We start from the raw sequence: 16,760 nt of genomic DNA on the forward strand, positions 1-16,760 counted from the left end.
AGATCAAAACAAATTGCAAAACGATTTGGAAAAGATATATGAATGGCGCGAAAATAGACATTGACCCTAAAGAACAAAAAGTGTGAGGTCATCCACGTGAGTGCTAAAACGAATTCGTTTATCTTCGGTTACACGATAAATCAGTCAAATCTAAAGGCCGTAAATTCAACTAAATACCTAGGAATTACAATTACGTACAAATTAAATTGGAAGGAACACATAGAAAATGTTGTGGGGAAGGTTAACCAAAGAATAAAAAAATGGTTCAAATGGCTCTGAGCACTATGGAACTTAACATCTATGGTCATCAGTCCACTAGAACTTAGAACTACTTAAACTTAACTAACCTAAGGACATCACACAACACCCAGTCATCACGAGGCAGAGAAAATCCCTGACCAAGCCGGGAATCGAACCCGGGAACCCGGGTAACCAAAGACTGTGTTTTATTGGCAGGACACTTAGAAAATGAAACAGATCTACTAAGGAGACTGCCTACACTAGAGTTGTCCGTCCTCTTTTAGAATACTGCAGTGCGGTGTGGGATCCTTACCAGATAGGACTGACGGAGTACGTCGAAAAAGTTCAAAGAAGGGCAGCACGTTTTGCATTATCGCGAAATAGGGGAGAAAGTGTCACTGAAATGATACAGGATTTGAGATGGTAATCATTAAAACAAAGGCGTTTTTGTTGCGGCGGAATCTTCTCACGAAATTCCAGTCGCAAACTTTCTCCTCCGAACGCGAAAATATTTTGTTGACTCCGACCTAAGTAGAGAGAAACGACCACCACGATAAAATAAGGGAAATCAGAACTCGCACGGAAGGAGATAGGCGTTCGCTCTTTCCGCGCGCTATACGGGATTGGAATATTAGAAATTTATGAAGGTGGTTCGATGAACCCTCTGGCAGACAGTTAAATGTGATTTGCTGAGTATCCTTGTAGATGTAGATGTAGATGTAGGTCTAACGCGCTAATTGGACGCAATTTGGTACGGCATCCCTCAGCAGGGAATTCGTCAATTCCATCAGTCAATGAGAAGCCGAGTAGCTGATTGAGCAAGGGCTAGAATTGGATCAACGTGTCAGTGACTTGCCCAATTTTTGAACGTCTTTCTCTTGAACAAATCATCCAATTTTTCTGAAACTGTGGTGACTCGTTTGTCTATACACGTGCATCACATCTACTGTTTTCATTCACATTCGCATAATTTCTTCGTGTTGCGTCGTTCTTTCATTTATTTATTATTTTCATTTTTTATTTTATTTTATTTTATTTATTTTCTTCTTGTTAGAGTATATCTGATGACGAGAGAATTTCGTCAGTGCATACTGCAGCGTAAACTTGCATTCGTATACTGCGCTAGATGTCCGTGAGACAATCAAGCGCAAATTTGGCAAAGTACTCAGGGCAAAAGTGGAAGAAAGATTTGGCCTCAACGACACATTGACGACAAAGCCATTAGAGAGAGAGAGAGAGAGAGAGAGAGAGAGAGAGAGGACAAGTTGGCGAAGGATGTGGAAGTAAATAGGCTTTGTCTTTTCTTTTCTTTAAGAACCATCCCGGTGTTTGCCTTCAGTCACCTAGTAGAATCACACAGAAATTAAATATTATTGTACGTCCATCCTTGTGACTGGAGGCCTGGGGGACTACGGCCTTTCGCCATTGTATGAAAATGAAACACCAACAGCCGTCCTTATGAAGTAATTTATTGTATGGCTACCAGTTTCGGTGCTTCAGTACACTACCTTCAGGCCTTAGCTGATGTTGAAGGGGTTAACATCATCTGCATATACGATGCATCAGTGGCCAACGTAACTGGTTTACGCAGACTACATGTAACTGTGATGTTGTCTCTCCAACTATCAACTGTCAGCTTAGTTGACATGAAATCTAGTCTCCTTAACAGCTAGTCTAGTGTCTTAACGAGGTCTCCCCATGGCTCGGCGAAGCGCGATATCAGAGCATTCGACACAGCCAGATCGTTGCTGTCGAATGCGTCGAACACTATTTCTGAGATCGAGCATATAGTGGACTTTTCATGTGCAGTATTGTAAAGGGTGATACGTGAATGTCTAGATTGTGGGGAACTGCTACCGACTGCTTCAGCTCACTTGATCAACCACGCGTAGATGACAAAGGTCATGATCGACGATTACGAATTTTATGAGCGCCACACACTGCGGCAAATCGCTCGCCAACTAACTGTTGGTGATCTCAAGCTCCATTCACTTACTATGGCGTACAGCAAAGAACTGGCCCACACAAGGTTTACAACAGTGACGTCAGACATCGATAGTCTGTAATAAATAGAAGCACCTATCCCCATGCAAAACCAGTCGTGCCCTGAGGAATGGCGTTGCAATTCGGCCGAAACGTCGGTTTCAGTTTATTATTGTTGTTAGTTTTTAGCAATGACGCGGCATAATAACCAGAAGAATTTTAATCACTATGACACCGGCCGCGGAAGCCTACGTTCTTATACCAAAATCATTGTTAGGCCATCCTCAGTATCCATTGTCAGCACTGATTTGCAGTCCAAAACTCACTGAAATTGGTCACAGCCGGATTGAAGTCGTGAGTATTATTCTGGAAGTGTGTCAGTAGCGCCGGATACCCTCATGCGAGCTCCCTCATATCAGTAGAGGTTAACTCCAACAATTCTGACACAATCAGGGAGTGATGCCGTGGCACAGTGTCTTACTGAATGTACTGAACGGCTCTGGGATGCTGCAAACAAACGAAAGGATTCCTGTGATCGGACAGTAGGTTCCTGTACTGTTCGCCTGTGGTAGTGTGTCAGTGTCCCGCGATCGCCGATTTATTATGTTGTTGTAATCGTACATACTCCCAGTCCAACGGGCCGCTAGCGGTCGCGGGGTAGAAGCTACACAGGACACGGACGTATCTGCACAAACACCTGCAGAGCAACTGTCAGTTCACTTCTGCGCACACCAGGAGGAAAACTTGCCGACCAGGAGCCGAACGCTGATTGGCGGACAGCTACCAATCGTTGACGACATGGACATCCACGAATAGCCTCTTTCCTTCCATCTTCCGTTACGTCATGACCAGCCAATCATATCACAGGACCAATTAAAAGTTTTACAACAGTGACGTCAGACATCGATAGTCTGTAATAAATAGAAGCACCTATCCCCTTGGAAAACCAGTCGTGCCCTGAGGAACGCCGTTGCAAATTCGGCCAGAACGTCCGTTTCAGTTTAATATTGTTGTTAGTTTTTAGCAATGACGTGGCATAATACCCAGAAGAATTTTAATCACAATGATTTTGGTGTCTCGTGGAGTCGGTGCCATGCTAGCTGTCACAGTTATCAGGGCAAAGGTGTGTACAACAGGCTGATAACAAGGTGCCCAATTCAGCTGTTAATGACTGTGTAGGGAAGCCGCAGTAAATGTGAATCAGAATGCGTGTATGGGGATATGAACCCCATTCCTTCAAATATAAAACTTTATCTCTCAGGTGCAACTGCTAGGCAGCCGGTCCAGGAAATAATTTTGTAGTTCCATCAAAATGTGGTTCGAGGATTCCGTACGGATTCCCAGTATGCTGATGTCATTTTTGGCGCTGGCAACTCACCTGCTGGATGTTGAACCTCCTGCTGGTCTCGGGCTCCAGCATGGAGGTCGTGAGCCGCTTGACCTGGTCGCTGAGGATGTTGACCACCTTGGAGCGGAACTTCCACCGGCGCGCCATCTGCTGCTCCTGCAGCCGCTTCACGTTCGTGTCGTCGAAGGGCATCGCCTTGTTGAGCATGACGAACAGGATGACTCCAAGTGACCAAATGTCGGCTACCTTGGGGTGGTACGGAGTCCCCTTCAGGATCTCCGGCGGCGCGTACGCCAGTGAGCCACAGTACGTGGTGCTTAGAATCGGCTTACCCTGCAAATTGACAGAAACGCCAATGGCCGCCACCACGTATAACACGTGGGAACAACTGCTCGAAAGAGGGCAATCCCCTGCACAATTAGGCAAATGACAATGAAGACAGAATAAAATCTACTGGCCATTAAAATTGCTACACCAAGAAGAAATGCAGATGATAAACGGGTATTCATTGGACAAATACATTATACTAGAACTGACGTGATTACATTTTCACGCAGTTTGGGTGCATAGCTCCTGAGAAATCAGTACCCAGAACAACCACCACTGGCCGTAATAACGGCATTGATACGCCTGGCCATTGAGTCAAACAGAGCTTGGATGGCGTGTACAGGTACAGCTACCCATGCAGATTCAACACGATACCACAGTTGATCAAGAGTAGTGACTGGCGTATTGTGGCGAGCCAGTTGCTCGGCCATCATTGAAAAAGACGTTTTCAATTGGTGAGAGATCTTCAGAATGTGCTGGCCAGGGCAGCAGTCGAACATTTTCTGTATCCAGAAAGGCCCGTACAGGACATGCGGTCGTGCATTATCCTGCTGAAATGTAGAGTTTCGCAGGGATTGAACGAAGGGTAGAGCCACGGGTCGTAACACATCTGAGATGTAACGTCCACTGTTCAAAGTGCCGTCAATGCGAACAAGAGATGGCCGAGACGTGTAACCAACGGCACCCATACCATCACGCCGGGTGATACGCCAGTATGGCGATGACGAATACACGCTTCCAATGTGCGTTCACCGCGATGTCGCCAAACACGGATGCGACCATCATGATGCTGTAAACAGAACCTGGATTCATCCGAAAAAATTACGTTTTGTCATTCGTGCACCCAGGTTCGTCGTCGAGTACACCATCGCAGGCGCTCCTGTCTGTGATGCAGCGTCAAGGGTAACCGCAACCATGGTCTCCGAGCTGATAGTCCATGTTGCTGCAAACGTCGTCGAAGTGTTCGTGCAGATGGTTGTTGTCTTGCAAACATCCCCATTCGTTAACTCAGGGATCGAGACGTGGCTGCACGATCCGTTACAGCCATGCGGATAAGATGCCTGTCATCTCGACTGCTAGTGATACGAGGCCGTTGGGATCCAGCACGGCGTTCCGTGCTACCCTCCTGAACCCACCGATTCCATATTCTGCTAACAGTCATAGGATCTCGACCAACGCGAGCAGCAATGTCGCGATAAGATGTATCTCAATCGCGATAGGCTACAATCCGACCTTTATCAAAGTTGGAAACGTGATGGTGTGCATTTCTCCTCCTTACACGAGGCATGACAACAACGTTTCACCAGGCAACGCCGGTCAACTGCTGTTTGTATATGAGAAATCGGTTGGAAACTTTCCTCGTGTCAGTACGTTGTAGGTGTCGCCACCGGTGTCAACCTTGTGTGAATGCTCTGAAAAGCTAATCATTTGCATATCACAGCATCTTCTTCCTGTCTGTTAAATTTGGCGTCTGTAGCACGTCATCTTCGCGGTGTAGCAATATTAATGGCCAGTAGTGTAAGTCGCGTAATTTCGAATAAAACAGTAGAGCTTTCGACAGCGTCTCCGCCATCTTCATCAGGACATCAAGTGGTGCTAGGGACTGACATCACGACTGAAACTGTCGCTTCCGTTTCCCTACAAGCACCAAGCGTCCGTCTTCACTTTCGCTGAGTATCCATTGCCCACCCCTTGCTCTACTAAGTGTTGACCACTGATCTCCGTTAAAACTGTCTCGGTTTGTTCCAGTCTCAGCTGCCTTCTTTAGAATGCACTCCCAGTGTAATGATGCATGACTCTCGTGTTTTCAAATTGTATTTTGTGTCCGTTTTCCTGGCGACATATTTACGCCTCGAATCTGATGTTATAGTTACTGAAGGTATAGGGAAGCAGCCTACTCACGCCGTATAAAATTCACATCAGTCTTTCCATTGTGTGCCAGCCTAGTCCGCTGTAACTAGCTCTGACGTCATAAATGTTGCGCAATACCTTAAAAATCAAGTAAATAACCTGAAACGTTTCTAGCATGTCAGGAGTAATACTAAATCAATATGTGTTGTATATCAGTTCAATAACTTTAATCATTTTCGAAATTTGGATGTTTTTCTGTAAAAATCATTGGCGCAACAGAAAAGAGCTAGAAACTTAAAAATTTACATTTAGATTCCTTTTTCATAATAATTTAGTAGAAACAGTCTTCTGGATCTCACAAATTAAAATTTTAGTTGAAATTCATGATTTTCTGGTTTTTGTCTTAGAAATTAAGCAAGCAAGATAGATTAAGTAGGCTAATAAATAAGGCTAGGATGTTTTAAATTTAAGTAGAAGGGAGATCCGCTATAATCATAAAGATGTGAGAAGTTTCAATTGAATAACTATAAAATTATAGTGATAATGTATCTCCAAAGGGCAAGTTCAGAGCTCGTCTACTGCATGTAGTGTAATTAAATTAATTTTCTCGCCCAAAATAATTGACTTAGCCACGTCAGACTTTTATTATGATTACTTACCTGTGTGCTGAATGCACATTTAAATTGAGAGCTTTAGCGGCCATCAGCAAAGGAAGCGATGATTTATTCAATAACTTAGAGTGATGCATTACTAGCCCAGCGGCTAGTCGGGAGAGCGGAATTGACCAGGCGTTCCCTGAGCCGTCCGCACCGCGGCTTTATATATAAGAACGCTGCGCGAGACAAAAAGGCCCCAGTTCTCTCCAGACGCTGAATACCACACCATCTGTGCCGGGAGTCTCGTCGCGTCGGTATCATTGCTATAAACAGCCTCGGATGCCGTAATAAGTTACTCGGGATACGCGTAACCATGAAATCGTTTTCGAATGAAGTGTTAATTCTGGGATGACTTTAATGATCTATCTTCAGTTTGTGTATGTCGTATTTTCACGTGCTGTCGCGGGACAAACATTCTACCATTATTTAGCGTGGCGTTTGATGAACATTATCGTCAAATTATGGCGAGCATTCACTTAAACATTTAATTTGGACAGTTATAGTTGCATCAGCGCATTAAACTCTGAACTGCTCTGGTAGTTGGATTGTGTGGATTCTTTTTGGTCTGTGACTTTCAGAATATAGTGAACATTTTAGACAGAATCGTTTTTGATTATGAATCCCAGACAATCTTCTAATTCCTCAGAGCTATAAGCTGTAGCTATAAGTGTATTTCTCAGATGAAGTGGGCACTAGGAATTCTAATTACAGGCTTCACGTTTTGCCAATCACTTTCTGGTTGCCAATATTGTAGTTAGAGAGCCAGTGTTGAGAACGGCAAACAGCAGCATTAAATAAATAATAGGAACATTTATAATAACAATTATTCCACCCGCCGCCCCACATATGGTGCATCGGCCGGGAAGAACAGACAACATACATTTTTTATATAAACAATTAACTCCACCTGCCGCCCCACATATGGTGCATCGGCCGAGAAATGCATCTTTTCTACATTACATTCTACATTTTTATATAAACAATTAATTCCACCCGCCGCCCTACAAAGGATTCAAGGAATAGTTGAGTCCCATTTCGAATAGATACTCGACTCATACAGTTATAGCTGCAGGCGATTTAAATTTACGCTTAACATTTGGGTAAAATACACGTTAAAAGTTGGTGGTAGGCATTAAAACATCGTCGGAAATATTACTGGATGTTTTCTCCGAAAATTATTTTGAGCAATAAGTTCATGCGCCTACTCGAACTGCGAATGATTATGAAAACATAGGTGACCTCTTGGAAACAAATAATCCCGAGCAAAAGGGCAGCATCATGTAAGACACAAGGATTTGTTACCACAAGGTCGTTGTAGCGAGTCTGAATACTGTAACATCCAAATCCATAAAAGATAAAAGCAAAATACAGGATGATTATAATTCAAGTTAAACTTTCAAAACGCTATAGAAATAACACCACGGGTCAGAATGACGATAAAAAGCAACTCAATGTTGTCGGAGAAGGGGGAAAACGTATGGCAGAAGAAAAAACTGTGTGAAAATTGATTAATAGTGACGCTGTATGTGTGAGAATATGTAAATGAAAACACCTGTCATGTGCACGACCCATTGAAGTTGGTATAAAAAAGCCGGGTCACGGCTTTTCCTCCTCTCGCGTCGGCGACGTTCGCCATGACTGTCTCAATACCGGATCGTGCTCTGCTTTAAAATTGTAATACAAGAATGATGACTGTGCACACGTCGCTCTGCAGAAGTTCCGGACACTGAAGGGTTTGAAAAAAGGCGTTGGTCCGATGGCTTCCGTGGCTCTGCAGAAAATGATTCGGAAGTACGAAAAATACGGGTTCGTTTGGTGTGCAACCTGGTAGAGAGAGTAAACGAACTGATTCGACGTCAGTGCAAGAAGTGGCCACAGCAATGGAGGAGGAGACGAGTGGTGGTGTGCAAACGTGTAGTGCACGGAGAATTGCCCGAACATTGGAGATACCCGTGAGCACGGTGCGTAAAACCCTATGAAACATCTATCCATTGAAAATTACCCATGTGCACGAGTTGCTTCCTGTTGACTTGCCAGCAAGGTACACCTTTGCTTTAGAATTTCTTGATTGCATGGAAGTGGACAATGATTGGCCGTGGAAGATTTTGTGGACAGACGAAGCCCAATTTCATGTGACAGGATATGTCAATACGCGGAATTGTCGAATATGGGCAACGGAAAATCCACACGCAAATCAACCAGTACCACTTCATCCTGAAAAGGTCTCTGTGTGATGCAGATTTACGGCATCATTTATCATAGCGCCATATTTTTTCGAAGAGACAGGTGCTTCCGGTCCTGTTACCTGTACCGTCGCTGGTAAGCGCTGAGAGTGTCTTTTGCACAACCACGTCATTCCAGCTCTCTAACATCGTGGATGTGTGGATGGGATCATTTTTATGTAAGATGCGCACCTCTGCACATTGAAAATCCAGTTAAGGAGCTGCTGAAGCGTCGCTTCGTAAATACTAGAATTATCAGCCGCCATTTCCCTACGGCCTGGCCGTCCCGATCACCTGATCCTAATCCGTGTGACTTCTGGCTGTGGGGCTATCTGAAAGATGCTCTGTGCAGTGTTCCGACTGCAAAATTAGCTGTACTGAAGGCACGCATTGAGAAACACATTCTGAACGTGACCCCGGGAACACTTCGATCAGTTGTAAACATGCTCTTTCTCGATTTCAATTTGTTGCAGAAAACGGTGGACAGCATATTGAAAACGTTTTCCGCCAGTCACACGGAAATTAATAATCCGATCTGATTTTGATTGATGCTTTTTATGCGAGTTTTGGCCTCAGGACAGTTAAAAACCGATGTGACTGAGGCTTTTCATGTGGTTTTTCGCCTCAGGATAGTTAAAAACCGATTTAGTGACGCTTTTTACACGGTATTTGGCCTCATGACAATTAAAAACTGATTTTCACCATCCGATGCGATATGACCTTGCGGTGGTGGATGGACTTACGTAACTAACAGCATCACACATGTACAGCCATGCACACAGAGTAATACAGTTTATTTAACGTCAGACTTACACCTTAGGCATTGTTGTATGATTCATTTGTCATTTGTAGACGACCACTATTATATTATGATGCTTACAGTGCCATCTATTGCTACATTTTGAAACTATTTGTCTTCTGCCATACGTTTTACCCCTTCTCCGATAACATTCTGTTGCAACTTGACGTCATTCTGACCAGTGGTGTTATTTCTGCAGCGGTTTCAAAGTTTAACTTTATTTATAAACACCAAGTGTATCCATTTTCAAAAAACAGATAAAAATTCTCATGACACCCTCCTAAGAGAAGGTCTCCATTTCTTCCACACTAACTATGTAAGTGTAGGTCAGATGTGGCTTAAATTGAAGGACATGAGGGAGGATGTCTTTGTCAGTAAAACAAAACTGGTGTTATACGGATCGGAGCGTGGAATGTCAGATCCCTTAATCGGACAGACAGGTTAGAAAATTTGCAAAGGGAAATGGATAGGTTTAAGTTAGATACAATGGGAATTAGTTAAGTTCGGTGTCAGGACGAACAAGACTTCTGATCAGGTGAATCCAGGGTTACAAATACAACATAGAAAGGGGTAATGCCGAAGTAGATTTAATAACGAATAAAAAAATAGGAGCGCTGCTAAGCCATTACGAACAGCAATGTGAACGCATTATTGTAGCCAGGATAGACACGAAGCCCACGCTTACCACAGTAGTACAAGTTTATATGACGACTAGCTCCGCAAATGAAGAAGAGATTAAAGAAACGTATGATGCGATAAAAGAAATTATTCAGATACTTACGGGAGACGAAAATTTAATGGTCAGGGTGGACTGGGATTCGATTATAGGAAAAGGAAGAGAAGTAGTAGGTGACTATGGACTAGGAGAAAGGAATGAAAGAGGAAGCCGCATGGTAGAATTTTGTGCAGAGCGTAACTTAATCATAGCTAATACTTGGTTTAAGAATCATGAAAGAAGGTTATATACATGGAACAGGTCAGGAGACACTGGAAGATTTCAGATAGATTATACACTCCTGGAAATTGAAATAAGAACACCGTGAATTCATTGTCCCAGGAAGGGGAAACTTTATTGACACATTCCTGGGGTCAGATACATCACATGATCACACTGACAGAACGACAGGCACATAGACACAGGCAACAGAGCATGCACAATGTCGGCACTAGTACAGTGTATATCCACCTTTCGCAGCAATGCAGGCTGCTATTCTCCCATGGAGACGATCGTAGAGATGCTGGATGTAGTCCTGTGGAACGGCTTGCCATGCCATTTCCACCTGGCGCCTCAGTTGGACCAGCGTTCGTGCTGGACGTGCAGACCGCGTGAGACGACGCTTCATCCAGTCACAAACATGCTCAATGGGGGACAGATCCGGAGATCTTGCTGGCCAGGGTAGTTGACTTACACCTTCTAGAGCACGTTGGGTGGCACGGGATACATGCGGACGTGCATTGTCCTGTTGGAACAGCAAGTTCCCTTGCCGGTCTAGGAATGGTAGAACGATGGGTTCGATGACGGTTTGGATGTACCGTGCACTATTCAGTGTCCCCTCGACGATCACCAGTGGTGTACGGCCAGTGTAGGAGATCGCTCCCCACACCATGATGCCGGGTGTTGGCCCTGTGTGCCTCGGTCGTATGCAGTCCTGATTGTGGCGCTCACCTGCACGGCGCCAAACACGCATACGACTATCATTGGCACCAAGGCAGAAGCGACTCTCATCGCTGAAGACGACACGTCTCCATTCGTCCCTCCATTCACGCCTGTCGCGACACCACTGGAGGCGGGCTGCACGATGTTGGGGCGTGAGCGGAAGACGGCCTAACGGTGTGTGGGACCGTAGCCCAGCTTCATGGAGACGGTTGCGAATGGTCCTCGCCGATACCCCAGGAGCAACAGTGTCCCTAATTTGCTGGGAAGTGGCGGTGCGGTCCCCTACGGCACTGCGTAGGATCCTACGGTCTTGGCGTGCATCCGTGCGTCGCTGCGGTCTGGTCCCAGGTCGACGGGCACGTGCACCTTCCGCCGACCACTGGCGACAAAATCGATGTACTGTGGAGACCTCACGCCCCACGTGTTGAGCAATTCGGCGGTACGTCCACCCGGCCTCCCGCATGCCCACTATACGCCCTCGCTCAAAGTCCGTCAACTGCACATACGGTTCAGGTCCACGCTGTCGCGGCATGCTACCAGTGTTAAAGACTGCGATGGAGCTCCGTATGCCACGGCAAACTGGCTGACACTGACGGCGGCGGTGCACAAATGCTGCGCAGCTAGCGCCATTCGACGGCCAACACCGCGGTTCCTGGTGTGTCCGCTGTGCCGTGCGTGTGATCATTGCTTGTACAGCCCTCTCGCAGTGTCCGGAGCAAGTATGGTGGGTCTGACACACCGGTGTCAATGTGTTCTTTTTTCCATTTCCAGGAGTGTATAATGGTAAGACAGAGATTTAGGAACCAGGTGTTAAATTGTAAGACATTTCCAGGAACAGATGTGGACTCTGATCACAATTTATTGGTTATGAACTGTAGATTAAAACTGAAGAAACTGCGAACTGTAGGAACATAAGGAAATGGGACCTGGATAAACTGAAAGAACCAGGGGTTATAGAAAGTTTCAGAGAGAGCATTAGGGAACTGTTGACAAATACAGGAGAAGGAAATACAGTAGAAGAAGAATGCGTAGCTTCGAGAGATGAGATAGTGAAGGCAGCAGAGGATCAAGTACGTAAAAAGACAAGGGCTAGTAGAAATCCTTGGGTAACAGAAGAGATATTGAATTTAGCTGACGAAAGGAGAAAATATAAAAATACAGTAAATGAAACATGCGAAAAGGAATACAAACGTCTCACAAATGAGATCGGGATGTGGAAAATGGCTAGGCAAGAATGCCTAGAGGACAAATGTAAGGAGGTACTGGCATATATCGCGAGGGGTAAGATAGATACTGTCTAAAGAGACCTTTGGAGAAAAGATAAATAACTGTATGAATATCAAGAGCTCAGACGGAAAACCAGTCCTGAGCAAAGACGGGAAAGCAGAAATCCGGAAGGAGTATATAGAGGGTCTATACAGGGACAATGTACTTGAGGGCAATATTATGGAAATGGAAGAGGACGTAGATGAAGATGAGACGGGAGATATGATACTGCATGAAGAATTTGACAGAGCTGAAAGACCTAAGTCAAAAAAAAACCCGGGAGAAGACAACATTCCGTTACAACTACTGATAGTCTTGGGAGAGCCAGCCACGACAAAACTCTACCATCTGGTGAGCAAGATGTATGAGACAAACTACCGTCACACTTCAAGAAGAATATAATAATTCCAATCCCAAAGAAAGCAGGTGTTGGCAGGGGTGAAATTAACCGAACTATCAGTTTAATAAGTCATGGCTGCAAAATACTAACACGAATTCTTTATAGAAGAATGGAAAAACTGGTAGAAGCCGACCTGGGGAAGGTCATTTTAGATTCCGTGGAAATGTTGGAGCACGTGAGGCAATACTGAGCCTACGACTTACCTTCGAAGATAGATTAAGGAACGGCAAACCTACGTTTCTAGCATTTGTAGACTTAGAGATAGCTTTTGACAATGTTGACTGGAATACTCTCTTTCAAATTCTGAACGTGGCAGGGGTCAAATACAGGGAGAGGAAGGCTATTTACAATTTGTACGGAAACCAGATGGCAGTTATAAGAGTCGAGGGGCATGAAAGGGAAGAAGTGGTTGGGAAGGGAGTGAGACAGGGTTGTAGCCTATCCCCGATGTTATTCAATCTGTATATTGAGCAAGCAGTAAAGGAAACAAACGAAAAATTTGGAGTAGGTATTAAAATCCATGGAGAAGAAGTAAAATCTTTGAGGTTCGCCGATGACATTGTGATTCTGTCAGAGACAGCCAAGGACCTGGATGAGCAGCTGAACGGAATGGACAGTGTCTTGAAAGAAGGATATAAGATGAACACCAACAAAAGCAAAATGAGGATATTGGAATGTAGTCGAATTAAATCGGGTGATCCTGAGGGTATTAGATTAGGAAATGAGACGCTTAAAGTATTAATTGAGTTTTGCTATTTGGGGAGCAAAATAACTGATGATGGTAGAAGTAGAGAGGATATAAAATGTAGACTGGTAATACTAAGGAAAGCGTTTCTGAAGAAGAGAAATTTGTTAACATCGAGTATAGATTTAAATGTCAGGAAGTCGTTTCTGGAAGTACTTGTGTGGAGTGTAGCTATGTATGGAAGTGAAACGTGGACGATAAATAGTTTAGACAAGAAGAGAATAGAAGCTTTCGAAATGTGGTGCTACAGAAGAATGGTGAAGTTTAGTTGACTAGATCACGTAACTAATGAAGAGGTACAGAATAGAATTTAGGAGAAGAGGAAATTGTGGCACAACCTGACTAAAAGAAAGGATTGGTTGGTAGAACATGTTCTGAGCCATCAAGTGATCATCAATTTAGTATTGGAGGGCAGCGCAGAGAATAAAAATCGTAGAGGGAGATCACGAGATGAATACACTAAGCAGATTCAGAAGCATGTAGGTCGAGTAGCTACTCTGAGATGAAGAAACTTGCACGGCATGGAGAGCTGCATCAAACCACTGTCTGGACTGAAGACTACAACAACAACAAGAGGGGGTTACACAAAACAAACCGGAATGACTTTGCAGTGGGGAGAGCTTGTGTAGTACGCATTTTTGTCGGTATGCGTGTATAGCGCAACTCATTGCTAGTTCAGTGCCGCCTGTGTTGTCGTCCTGGCTAGTCCTGTTCATCTGAAATGACTCTATTTGCTAGCGCTGTTTTGTTCTCGTTTCGGTTTTTGTGGTGGCAAGTTTGAGTGAACAACGTACAACTGTGAATTTTTTTTTACAGGGTAAAAATGCTGCTGAAACTGTTTTGTTGTTGTAAACAGCTTACCAAGAAGACGCTATGGGAAAAAGTCAAGTGTACGACAGGTTTGCTCTACTTAAAAATGGCGACATGCCGACTGGTGACAGACTTCGTTCTGGACTTTCACCAACAACCCGAATCGGCGAAAATATTGATAAAATTCGAGAGTTTCTGCTCACATACCGTCGATGGACAATTGATCAACTGCCACAGATCAGTGGGTTACCTTGGAGCACGGTTCAGTGAATTTTGACGGAAGATATGGGAATGAAAAGGGTTGCTGTCAAGTTTGTTTCTTGGGTTCTGATTAACAATCAAGAGGAACGTCAAGTTGAAGCATGTCGTGCTTTCAAACAGCAGCTTGAAACGGATCCAGATTTTCTGTCAAAGGTCATTACTGGTGAGGAGTCACGGTACTATGGTTACGACTCAGGAACAAACCAACGGTCAATACAATGGAAGACGTCATCGTCACCCCGCCCAAAAAGCTGTCGTCAGACCAAATCAAACATCGAGCAAATGTTGATTTGCTTTTTTGGTGCCAAGGTCGTAGTTCATTCAGAGTTTTTTCCCCAGGTGAGACCGTCAATCAAACCTTTTATCTGGAAATTTTAAGAAGATTGCGCAACGGTATTCGTAAGAAAAGACCCGATTTACGGCAGGCAGGAGATTGGTTCTACCACCACGACAACGCACCAGAACACAAAGCCGTATCTGTTAGACAGTTTTTGGACAAAGATGTTATGGTTTCGCTGCCCCACGCACCTTACTTGTCTGATATGCTGACATGGTTCCGTGTAACGTTTTCTTATCTACACGCATGAAAAAGGGCATGAAAGAACATCGATTTGACGACATTGAAGAAGTCAAGACAAAAACGAGGGAGGAGTTGTCAGCCATTTCTAATGATGACTGATGACAACAAAAAATATTTCCAACAGTGGAAGCCCCGTTGGGACAAATGTATTAGTTGTAATGGAGAGTATTTCGAAAGGGATAAAGTTGTTTTGTAATCAATTTGAAAGTATAAATCTTTTACAAAATAATTATGTCTTTTTTGGGGACTCGTAATGTTGACGGCAAATGAGAGATTCGTACCAAGCAAATTAATAAGTGACGGAACGGATCCTCCATGGTACACAAAATAGATCAGAGCACTGTGATAGAAGCACTGAAAAGCATGTCAGATTATGAAAAAAAACATAAAACCTCCAAGGCTGGTGATGTTTCATAGAAAGCTGAAAGGGCAATCTTCAATGCTAGTTGCTTTTAATAGCTTGCTCAGTGAAACGCTATCTCGAAATCTGGCAGAATCTCCAAAGAGCACGTGAAGTACATAAACGGCAACACACAGTCAATAGCTTCACTGTATGATAGCAGTGGTAAAGTTAACGATGACAGTACTACTAAAATGGAGTTACTAAACACGGTTTCCGAAATTCCTTCACCAAAGGAGATGCAGTAAGTATTCCAGAAGTCAAATCAATAACGGACGCTAACACAAGTACAAGTAACACACACTATGTGAACAAAAGTATCCGGACAACCCCAAAAACATACGTTTTTCATATTAGGTGCATTGTGCTGCCACTTACTGCCAGTTACTCCATAACAGCGACCTCAGTAGTCATTAGACATCGTGAGAGAGCAGAATGGGACGCTCCGCGGAACTCACGGACTTCGAACGTGGTCAGGTGATTGGATATCACTTGTGTCATACGTCTGTACGTGAGATCTCCACACTCCTAAACATTCCTAGGTCCACTGTTTTCGATGTGATAGTGAAATGGAAACGTGAAGGGCTACGTATAGCACAAAAGCGTACAGAATGACCTCGTCTGTTGACTGGCAGAGACCGCCGACAGTTGGAGAGGGTCGTAATGTGTAATGGGTAGACATCTATCCAGACCATCACACAGGAATTCCAGACTGCATCAGGATCCACTGCAAGTACTATGACAGTTAGGCGGGAGGTGAGAAAACTTGGATTTTATGGTTGAGCGGCTGCTCATAAGCCACAGATCACGCCGGTAAATGCCAAACAACGCCTCTCTTGGTGTAAGAAGCGTAAACCTTGGACGATTGAACAGTGCGAAAACGTTGTGTGGAGTAACGAATCACGGTACACAATGTGGTGATCCGATGGCAGGGTGTGGGTAAGGCGAATGCCCGGTGAACGTCATCTGCCAGTGTGTGTAGTGTCAACAGTAAAATTCGGAGACAGTGGTGTTATGGTGTGGTAGAGTTTTTCGTGGAGGAAGCTTGCACCTCTTGTTGCTTTGCGTGATACTATCACAGCACAGATCTACATTGATGTTTTAACCACCTTCTTGCTTCCCACTGTTGATGAGCAATTCGGGGATGGTGACTGCATCTTTCAACACGATCGAGCATCTGTTCATAATGAACGGCCTGTGGCGGAGTGGTTACAC

At 44.3% G+C, this 16,760-nt stretch overlaps 1 protein-coding gene across 1 annotated transcript in view; it reads right to left on the reverse strand.

The window, feature by feature from the left end:
- The window catches only part of LOC124789096 (testis-specific serine/threonine-protein kinase 1-like), a 118,311-nt gene that overhangs the window by 29,113 nt on the left and 72,438 nt on the right, over positions 1-16,760 (reverse strand). The window contains exon 3 of the mRNA XM_047256386.1: positions 3,602-3,904. Coding sequence (XP_047112342.1) covers positions 3,602-3,904 — 303 coding nt within the window. The remainder of the gene's footprint in view (positions 1-3,601; positions 3,905-16,760) is intronic.

The sequence above is a fragment of the Schistocerca piceifrons genome, chromosome 3, assembly GCF_021461385.2.
Source record: "Schistocerca piceifrons isolate TAMUIC-IGC-003096 chromosome 3, iqSchPice1.1, whole genome shotgun sequence".
Taxonomy (NCBI): Eukaryota; Metazoa; Arthropoda; class Insecta; order Orthoptera; family Acrididae; genus Schistocerca; species Schistocerca piceifrons.